The following is an 11,059-nucleotide window of genomic DNA, read 5'->3' as shown; positions in this document are numbered from 1 at the left end:
AATAAGTCATGTATCGAGTCAAATATATTGTCTAACCTCCCGTCTAGCCATATATAGTGTCTAACCCAATGTTAAGGCCCCTCAAGTCAAAATCCCTGTATGGGGCACATAAAATTCGAAATAAAGTATAATCCCATTAACTAAATTGAATCGGGCCTTAACATCATATCTCATACCCAAACCTATATAAAAGTAATGAGCTTGTCGGACCAATTTGGATTTTTCGAGTCAGGTTCAGGTTTTTAACTAAAATGGCTATTTTGACTTGCCCAAACCTATCCCTTTTTAGACCTGGCCGTAGTTAGCCAGCTCTAGTCCAAAGTCCATTCCACCTATTTAAGTTAAGTCCTAAGTCTTATTTGGACCCAACCTATATATTCTAATTCCGAACCTAGTCCCTTCAATCTAATCTTATATCGAACTCATTATAATCTAACAAACATTACGTTCTTAGGTTTAGGAGACTGAAAAGATTCTAGCTTAGACCCAAATCTACTACGTTCATTGGTCTAGGTTCCTGTAAAGGTTCTATTTAAGCACAAATTTGCGTTCATAAGTCTAGTTGCCTTATAAAGGTTCTATCTTAAGCCCAAATATGATTTAGCTAGCAATTGGTCTAAGTTGCACCCTTGTGCAGCTACAATAGATGCAACACCAGCCCATTGAAGAAGCTCAATTGCAAACAAGCCCAATTGCAAACGTGACCCAAACCAAAACGCAGCCCACCCACACAAATTTTACAGAAAAACCGTCACTTTCCAGCCGCCATATTTTTTTTAAATATAATTTTTTTAAAAAAAAATTGTTTAATCATATCAAAATTAAATTTTTGAATTCAATTTCTTTTCCCTGTGATTTTCTCGCTCTAACAATCAAACAAAGTTCATTCTCTCTTCTCTAAATAATTTGGATACCTTGTGTTCATAGAATATTTTGGAATTTTACAAAAAAAAACTATCACTTCCCAACCACCATATTTTTTTAAATATAATTTATTTATTTTATTTTTTTTAAAAAAAAAAAAATCGTTTAGTCTATATTAGTGCATGTTCATTATTTGGATACCTTATTGTAACACCCCCAAATTACCCTCCAGTAATAACAATTACAAAGCATGATTACGGGAGTAACTTAGGAGCATTACCGCCACGGGATTACGTAAGGCTTTTCAAAATACAAAGACTTGCAATGAAAAATACATACTTAACTCTTATTAAATAATAATAGTAATAATAGTTTCAAAACTGAACCACACGAGAACTCTTCATACAAAACGTCAACCATGAAATCTAGACTAAGTGGTTATCGCCCTTTGTCCCAATGCAACATTTAGATCACGTCGACTCATCATCATCACCTATCTACTTATCATAAGTGATAAGTAGAGCCAAGCCAAAAACAAAAGAGAAATACGCGTTAGTAAAAAAACTAAGTACATATCAATGCTAGATATGTAAAATCATCATTTTATTTAATTAAAAATGCTTTCCTAAGATTTAGCATTTGTAAATAATCGATCATTATTCAAACCTTTCATAAATAGAAATTCCATATTTAGAAACATTCCAAAATCGTCAACATCCCAAAATCAATGACTTTCCAAAAGTAGATTCCAATAGAAATGGAAGATCAACATTTTTGTAAACTATTTTCTCAACCTAAGTGTGCAAACCCCTCAAATTAGTAACTCGTTTACACAATCTATACTTGAGGAAAGACTAGATCATACAAAATTCATAATCTTATCATTTATCTCCGCATAGTGGGAGTCAAGAAAAATCCAATAATATATTTGATAAATTAACCTTCCAATTCCCATGTATGGGATGATTAAAATGATAACATTTCCCTTTTAAACAATTTGGTAAACAAAGTAAGTTCACTAACAAGCTAATAAAGTATTTAAATATTTAAGATCAAGCAATCGTTTTTATTGAAACATGTTTACACAATGTAATTTATAAACATTCATAAATCATTGTTCAACATTCAAACATAGTACATCATTCAAACCATAAAATACATTTGTTAATAAAATCACATAGTTAAAGATCTAGCCACGAATACGTAGCTTAATCTTTGCATACAACCATACGAAACCTTTAATAACAAAATTGACACTCGTCCTTCAACAAACCAAAAATCCTAATTAATGCTCTTTGAACAAACAATATAAAATATCAACCCTAACTAATTGTGCATGAACAATTTCTTTAACCCTTTTTATAAAATCAATGTTTATTTTTATAAACCAATGTTTAAAGTTCAAAAATAGAGATTGACTCGACTAAATAAGTATTGGTGCATAGGCCTTGTATATTTCACTTGCAAATAGGATGGCATTTTTGTAAATAATGGGAATCTGAGAAAAATCGTGGTAGAAAATATGATGACAAAATGTACCACTACATGCATAATAGTACATAATAGTACACAAAAATATACCACTGCACCATTAAAAGAGAGAATAAGTACCGTCGAATTCTCGATTGCCCTCCTATATGCATGCAAAATACATAACCCCTATGCGCCTATATGCACTCCACTCCACCCACTTTTAATGGGTAAAGAAAATAGGTAAATGGGTTTTGGGGATTTGGAGTTTACTGCCAAATTGGTTTATTAAAGTAAGAAGATCAAATGACAAAACCAAGTCTGTCTTGGTTCAATAAGGCACGCAAGAGGGGAGCAGAGGAGAACGAAAGGCTCCACCTCTTGGTGGCTGGTCGGGCAGCGAAAGGGGGTGGCGGAAGGGGCGGCAGACGGCGAACCTCCTGGCCGGAGCTAATGGCGGCAGTGGAGGTGCCGTGCCGCGGTGGGGCGGTGATACGGGTAAGAGGAGAAGGAAATTTGGGGTATCATAATGGGTAATCAATTGCTAATATTTGTGGGTACTCTTGCTATTGAATTGGGATGAAAAACGTGCTAAGAGTTGGGTCTATTTATAGATGAATTTGGGAGTAAAATCAGATTAAGAAGAAACTTTGATTGGTTAACAATGGAGGTGCATCTAATGGTTGACAAGGAATTGATAATGGTGATAGAGTGGATGAACTCCAAGTGTAAGAAATTATTTCTACAATCAGATTTATAGTGTAGGGGAGGTAACATTTGGGGAGGTAATTGGAAGAAGCTTCCATGGTTATGGTGTATGAACATCATACGTTGATGTTGTTGATTGGGGAAGATGGGGTGGGTTTCTATTTTCTTTTTCCTTTTATTGTGTGGCTACAAAAATCTGATTTGGGTTATACTTTGTAAGAGAAAAATGGACTTTAAAGCATTTTTATGGGTTAGAGGAAAATGATAATAAGTCAATGGCCCAATAACTATGGTTATGGTATAGAAAATAGTTTACACTCATAGAAATTTATATCATTTTAAAGTCTTAAAATAATAACTTTATAAACAAAGTTTAGCAAAATATAATTTGCTTAATATCACTTTGAAATCACAAGAGTTTAGAAAATATTTATAAATAAATAACTCAAAATATCTTAGGAAAAACACCTTAAAATAAGGTGTATAATATAATAAATTCTGAGATTTGAAATAAAGGTGAAAATCTTTTAAGAAAATAACTTTTCCATAAGGGAAATTAATTAAACCCAAATTAGAACATATTTAAATGTAATAATTATGATTAAAAATTAATTAAATAGGCTTAAAAATATGAGGTATTACACTTATGTTCATAGAATGTTTTGAAATGTTCATAATATAAATATTTGTTGTTCATATGATAAATATTCTTAAAAATTAATGTTTATAAAATATGTTTATATTTTGAATGCTTATGTTCACTTTCTGAAATATATATGTTCATATATTTTATGCATATGTTCACTTTATGAAATGAATATGTTCATATAATTTATGCATATGTTCACTTTTTGAAATGCATATTTTCATATTTTGAATGCTTATGTTCACTTTCTTAAATGCATATGGTCATACATTTTTTATGCATATATTCTCTTTTTGAAATGTGTACGTTCACTTTCAGGGGGCCAATGCATATGTCCATATTTTGAATGCGTATGTTCATTTTCTAAAATGCATATATTCACATTTGTAATGCATATGTTCATATTTTTAATACTTATAATGCGTATGTTTCAATTTTATGTACTAAATGTTCATTTTTAGTGTCCTAAATGTTCATTTTGTACTAAATGTTCACTTTTAAAGTGAATCGTGTTCATTTTTTTTCTCCAAAAATTATACACAAATATTAGCAACTTAATTAAAAAAAAAATCAAAAATCGTAATAATAAACAAATTTCAGATGCAACAATTCAATAATTCATCACAAAATCATCGATCATAATTTCTGCAATATCGATTACAAATTAAACCTAATATTCACATAATCAAATGACATTCATCACAGATTCAACAATTAAATAATAATTAAATTCATCCCAAATTAATCCCAAATTCATTAATCTAATTAATATCCATCACAGCAAATTCATAGAAACTAACCTGCATTGATCTCTTCGGGAATAACAATCAAATTCATCATTTCAATTTCACGAAATCAATGGAAGATAAAAGTATAAAAAACAGAGGAGAGAAAAAGTGTTTATGGTAGTGAAAGTATAGAAATCAGAGAAAATTTTGATCAAAATTATTGTAGGAAAAAAAGTGAAGAGAGATAATTTAAAAAAAGGAAACAAAAAATTTTAAACGGAAAGAAGAATTACAAGAAGAACTTAACTAAAAAAGAAAGAAGAAAGAGGTGGACTGGTTTCATGTGCTAGAAGTTGCATTAATGATGTTGCAGCTATTATAAACCTGACAATCCTGACCCGACCCGAATGACCTGACCTGTGACCTGTAAGTTGACCCGAAACCATTAACCCGAAAATGACCCGAACCCGAACCTAAACCCGACCCCAAATGGAGTTGACCCGAACATGATCCGATGCCCGAAATGATCCGACCCGAAATTGACCCGAAATCCAAACTTGACCCGACCCGAAGTGACCCGAAATCCAAAGTGACCCGACCCGATTTAAAGCCGAATCGACTAGTCCCGAATTGACCCAACCCGAAGTGACCCGATTCCTGAAGAGAATAGGGTGAAACGGTGAATTACTTATTTTAGGGTTTCTTTCTTTCCTAAGTAATAGGTACTCACGATTTTTTTTTTATTTTTCATAACGATTTCACTTTATTTTTCCAACTATTTTTTTAAGTGACTTTTATTTTGGTAAACCGACCCGAATTGACCTGACCCGACCCGAATTAACTCGACCCGAAATTGACCCGAAAATTGGTCTTGAAAATTGACCTGACCCGAAGTGCTAACCCAAAATTAACCCGAAACCCAAATTGACCCGACCCGAATATTGCTGACCCGAAATTAACCCAATTCGATTTGACCCAAGCCAAACGACCCGTTTGCCAGGTCTACATGCAGCTAAGAATATGCATTTAGCTAGGCCTAATCGAATATCCGTGATTGGGTCAAGTCCAATATTTAACCCAATGTGACACATCACAATGTCAAGTTCAACTAAAGGTAATCATGAGTCGAGCCATGTTAGGACCAAAAAAGCCCAAACCTACTATTTCGAGCCAGAATGACGGGATTTTCAACCTACGCCAAATTCAAATCAAGCCAAAATTTAAATTGAAAAGAAATTTTGGGCTACCCAAATCAAAAAATTAAAAATTTGGGTTCAAAAACACCGTCCAAACCCGATATTTATCGGGTTAGGCTGCTTTTAATCAAGTACAACCCATCAGTATTCAATTCTTATCTCCCAAATCAGTCTCGAAATGAATTTCAAACTCATACGGAGTCAACGTTCTTCCAATTCACAAGAGGAGTCAACGTTCTTCCAATTCACAAAAATATTCGTGAGGAGTCAAGATTCTTCTAATTCACATAATAGGAGTAAACGTTCTTCCCATTCATAAGAATCTCATCAAATTAGATGGACAAGATACTAAACTCGTTGAAGGTGAACAATCGAAAACATATGAGTACTTATATTCCAAAGAGGATACAATCATACAAAGGTGATTTGATCGTCGACTAAAACAGGAAAACATTTCCAATACAAAAAAGCAAAAGCTAACAAACACTCCAAAAACATAGAATAAATTGACTGTAAACGTTAATTACACTTATTAAACGTAACTTTAACATGCATTTTCAAATTAATACTTCATCTGTTCTTTTTAACTTGACCTGTTTTTTTTATCACGCTTGTTAATACAAAAGTTTAACGATCAATAACTTTAATTCTACATAAGTAAAAATTATAAAAGTAATATATTATGATAGTACTTATTGAGACGAATAAAAAAAATGCCACGTGATTATGTTTTCCTTACATATTATTCACAAAAGACAATTAAAAAAGGAGTGATGAATAGTGTAAAAGTCAAAGAGGGTAAAGTAAAAAAGCATGGAGATTGTATCATTTTAAATTCCAACATGTGAAAGGACGAAATTACTCTGTTAACTCGGTAAGGCATTACAGTAATACTCCTCCATTAAAGGCTTCAAGCTTTTCACTTTTTGCTGCACCGTTTCGCTCTTGCTCTCTCCTCTCCATTGAAGCATACTCGGAAATCACCATTGAACCACCTTCTCAGGTACGATTTATTTTCCTTTTAAAATCATTGAATTGAAGTTTCACAATCTAGGGTTTAGTTTCACTCAATCCTAAATCAATTTCTTTTTCGTTTGATGTCAATTGATGATTGTTGGTTAATCTATTAATTATTATAGAAGATTTACAGGGGTTAAAATTTTAAATTTTTTTTTAATACTCAATTGATATAGGAATAACATGCTGATTTATTAATTGTATTGATGTTCAATGTTCTCCCTTTGGGTTAGGCCTTTGGCGTGAATTTTGCTAAGTATCTCGCAAATTTCTTCAATTCTAGCAACATTCAAAGTGGAATCCGAAATTCAAACAAATAAAGTATTGATTATGAACTTGAATTGATTTTCCCTCCAATCAATTTTTCAAGGTCAGCAAATTCATTCACTAATAATAAAATCAGGTCTTGATTCCAATATTTTTTAATTCAGAACAGTTTAATTAGTATGTATGTTAAATGTAGTCAGATTGGTGTTGCTTAATCGTTATTCAATTCGTGCTCTCGATTGGATTCGATTTTGTGTAATATTATGCTTGGTGCTTATGTGAAATCTGGTATGTTGGTGTGATGCCCTCCAATTGTTAATTGAATAAATTTAAGTTGGATTATGTATAAATTAGGCTCTAATCAAACTTATAGAACATCAAATTAGAAATCCAAAATCAAAACCATATGTCCCAATAACATGGGAGATAGGTTGTTATATGGTACTCTAATTACCTTTTTTAGAGAATGACATGTTTATGAATGTAAGCCCTTGATTAGATTGTGAATTTGTTCCTAAATATGTAAACTTGTGAAGAACCTTTGTAATACAAGTAGATTTTTTGAGTTGTAATTTAATTAAGTACTTGTATATATTGCTACGTACTTTTTTTAGTCATTTAGTATGTTAATTATTATTCTTTAGTATTTGGTTGTAATTACTAAAGTTATGAAAGATTATAACGAGCAATCTTGTTGCTATTAGTTTGCTAAATTGCTATGTGCACTTTATATTGTTGTTCTTAAGCAAGAAGGATTTTTTGTTCACTTTATGTGGTTATTGGAGCTTACTTTGATAATAGAGTCAGATTTGGTTGCTAAAGTGTTGTAGGCTCTTGTTTATGACCTTTACATTAGAATGGAAATATGTAATGGACATTTTTTTCTCCCAGGGAAGCTGCTCCTCTTCCTGGATCAGGGACAGGGACAGGCCTTGTTAGGCGTAATGTGTGCTTGAACCTATTTTGCTGAGAGTAGTTTAGTTAGCCAATATTCTGACTGCTGAAGAGTATATCCTAAGCATGCCTCATCTCTCCAATACTGCAGTTATGAAGCATAAGCTAAGATGATGAATAACTACTCCTTTTAGTGAATTACCTACTAAATAGTAAAACAACTGAAGTGTAACCAAATATTGCTTTATTTTTGTCTTTGGAGTTGTTAGGGAAGGGGGTTACCATTTGAGGCCCTCGAGTATTGTTTGACTTGATGCATGAATTGTGATAAAGATCCTCGTTCTTATCTTAATTAGTTAAAAAAAATATGCATTGGCTTTGCTTGGATGCCTTACTGCTTGTCATGGTGAAGAATTATGGTCTTGCTGACCACCATGTTAGTTACTCATAATATTTTTCTTTCCCTTTACAGCTAGATTGAAATGGAAAAATTAAAAATTTGTGGATGCACATGACTGAATTCTTGTTCTGAATAAAAGAAATGGGTCCGCGGTGGAAAGGGAAAGATGCGGAAGCAAAAGCTTTTGCTGAACCAATGTCGGGAATAGTTTCAGCACTTCAATCATCTCTAGCCACATCAGAATGCAAGGGATCTATATCTGGATGTAGGGTGCTTTTTAAAGCGAGTACAGAACAATCTGAACTTCTAAACCGTGCATGTTTTGGCCGGGTTATTGTAACCAGCCAAAATGATCAACATTGGTATGAATTTACTTTGCAAGAAGCTTTTTATTTATGCTATGCATTGAAGTGTTTGAAGATTGTGGGAGACGATGGTGTTGTGAAAACTTCTGTGGACCTGTGGCAATTCATGATTTCAAAAGTTGAAATGTTTCCTGAGTATTTCAAAGCATACGCCCATCTAAGAATGAATAATTGGGTAGTTAGGTCAGGATCCCAGTATGGTGTTGATTATGTTGCTTATCGCCACCATCCAGCTTTGATCCATGCAGAATATGCTGTTCTTGTACTATCAGAAAGAAATGATAACTCCAGTGGACGGCTGAAGTTGTGGTCTGATTTGTATGGTACAATTCGGCTTTGTTGTGGTGTTGCTAAGACTTTGCTAGTTTTACATGTCCTAGGCATTAGTAAAGACAACTCTCCAGTGTGTTTGGAGAATTACGAAATAGAACCACGTATAATCTCTAGATGGATTCCAGAGCAAACTCGTGAAAAGAAAACAGATTCTAAAATTTGTGGTGAAGCTAAGACGCATACTTGATATTTGAAGTGCTTTTTTTTTTTTTTTTTTTTTTTTTTTTTTTTTTTTTTGTCATGATAACAATAGCATACTTTGTTTTGGATTCTGCTACGTTATTCAGTAACTTATTATCCTCTTTTAACATGGGCGTCAAAGAGGTCTGAGCACCCTGTCTGTTTAGCATCATTTGCATTGATCTTGTATGTCCTACATTTATATTGCTGACAGCCATTCGGCAGCTTCATTATTTCATTACTTGTCTGCTTGTCGAGCTTGATTGATACCTATTTGTTGTGGGAATTCGATATAGAATGTGTACTAAGATCCAGAGGTTTTCCCTTGATAGGTAGGCTCTCTAATCGACCCTCATCCAAGGTGTGCCATACTTGTAGCGTTCTAAAGAATGTTCTTTGTTGTAAGTTTGTACAATTCGCATATCAAGCTAGAGTGTATGGAATTGAAAAGTAAAAGTCAACAGAACTTCAGGTGGAATTGGTTTAGAAAATTCTAAGGAGCAGCCTGCATCTAGGATATAGACACTTCATCCAATTGTCGTGTTTGTGTCATACTCTGACACTCGTGCGACGCACAATGATACGTCTCAGACACACCTAAAAACCGTGTTCGATTATTTTATAGGAAAAATATACTTTGATAATCCTAGCTAACGTTTATCATCTAATAATCCCAAGTATGCTATCAGTTTGCCTCCAACGGTCCCAATCGGACAACGACTTGTTATGACAGGTAACCACAAAACGTGTCAACACGTGATTGGTCCAAATTAAAAAAAAATATAAAAACAAATAAACCCAAAATTCTCAGCCACCCTTTCCCCACCGTCAAACCTTAACCCCACCCGTAGCCTCACCGAAAATCGGCCAGCCACCACCCTCCCTTGCCCACCGAAACCGGCCAGTCAACCCTGTACACCCCGTTTAACCCACCCCTGACCCTGGAAACCACCCTCCCAGCCCATCCTGACCCCAAAAATCACTAACCTGTCCCTTGAAACCAGACGCCCTCTCCCTTCCTCCACTACCAAAATCGCCCCTCCTCCTTTACCCAACCCTCGAAATCGGCCATTTCGGTGGTGGGGGAAGGGAAGAGGGGCGGTTTTGCCAATGGAGGAAGGGAGAGGGCCTGGTATCGAGGGTTGGGTTGGAGGTTTTTGGGGTTGGGATGGTTGGGTGGGTGGTTTTTTGGATTGGGGTGGCTGGTTTCGGGGGTCGGTCAAAGGGGGTGGTAGAGGGTGGGCCGACCGACTGATTTTGATGGTTTGGGGGAGGGGGGGGGGGGGGGGTGGCCGATCGATTAGGGGTTGATGGTGGGGGAAAGAATGGTTGGGAATTTTGGGTTTTAATTGTTTTTATTTTCTTAAGCAATTTTTTTTTTTTTAATTTTTAAAATTTGAACCAATCATGTATCGACACATGATGACATGACTTATTAAAAAAAAAAAACACTTTTTCAGCAAGTTACTAATTATTGAGATCATTATTGGAGGCAAATTGATAGCATAGTTGGGATTATTAGATAATAAATCTTAGTTGAGATTATTAGAAGTAAAGCTCCCATACTTGGGATTATTAAAGTGTATTTTTTCTATTTTATATATTCGAACACTTCAACAATGATACAATCTGTTAACGTTTTTTAATAATTGAAATTATGATTGGTCATGTTTTTCATTTTCATTTTCATTTTTATTTATTTATTTTTTATTTATTTATTTATTGTTTAACAATTTTATTTGGTTATTTAAAGATGATAGTATTAAGTTTTTTTTTAAGGAGAAATTGATTCTAATAATCCCACTTTTGGCCGGTTCACTGTTAATAATCCCATCTTTTGATTATTATCTAATTTTTTCTATTGATCCCTTACTTGTTGGTCTTGATAACCATTTTTGATAGGTAAATATGCTACGTGTCACTTTGTGATTGGTTGAAAGTTTTTTTTTGATAGGTAAACCTAAGCCACCCCATTCTAACTTCCTGCCGCC

The 11,059-nt window shown here is 34.0% G+C and overlaps 1 protein-coding gene across 2 annotated transcripts; it reads left to right on the top strand.

The window, feature by feature from the left end:
- The first annotated feature begins 6,468 nt into the window (after positions 1-6,468).
- LOC110704332 (tRNA-splicing endonuclease subunit Sen2-1-like) lies at positions 6,469-9,221 on the top strand. Of its 2 annotated transcripts, XM_021882122.1 has the most exons (3): positions 6,469-6,615; positions 6,863-6,999; positions 8,263-9,221. In XM_021882122.1, the coding sequence occupies exon 3, from the start codon at positions 8,332-8,334 to the stop codon at positions 9,073-9,075; it is 744 nt and encodes a 247-aa protein (XP_021737814.1). In that variant the 5' UTR covers positions 6,469-6,615; positions 6,863-6,999; positions 8,263-8,331; the 3' UTR covers positions 9,076-9,221. The 2 variants fall into 2 exon arrangements, with proteins under 2 accessions (XP_021737814.1, XP_021737813.1); XM_021882121.1 differs by lacking the exon at positions 6,863-6,999.
- Positions 9,222-11,059: the final 1,838 nt, after the last annotated feature.

The sequence above is a fragment of the Chenopodium quinoa genome, unplaced genomic scaffold (assembly GCF_001683475.1).
Source record: "Chenopodium quinoa cultivar QQ74 unplaced genomic scaffold, ASM168347v1, whole genome shotgun sequence".
NCBI classification, from domain to species: Eukaryota; Viridiplantae; Streptophyta; class Magnoliopsida; order Caryophyllales; family Amaranthaceae; genus Chenopodium; species Chenopodium quinoa.
Note: the sequence above shows the minus strand (reverse complement) of the source record. Positions and strands in the feature narration are given on the sequence as shown.

Coding starts and splice junctions, on each gene's coding strand:
- LOC110704332 (XM_021882121.1), top strand. CDS start 8,332: ATGGGTCCGCGGTGGAAAGGGAAAGATGCGGAAGCAAAAGCTTTTGCT.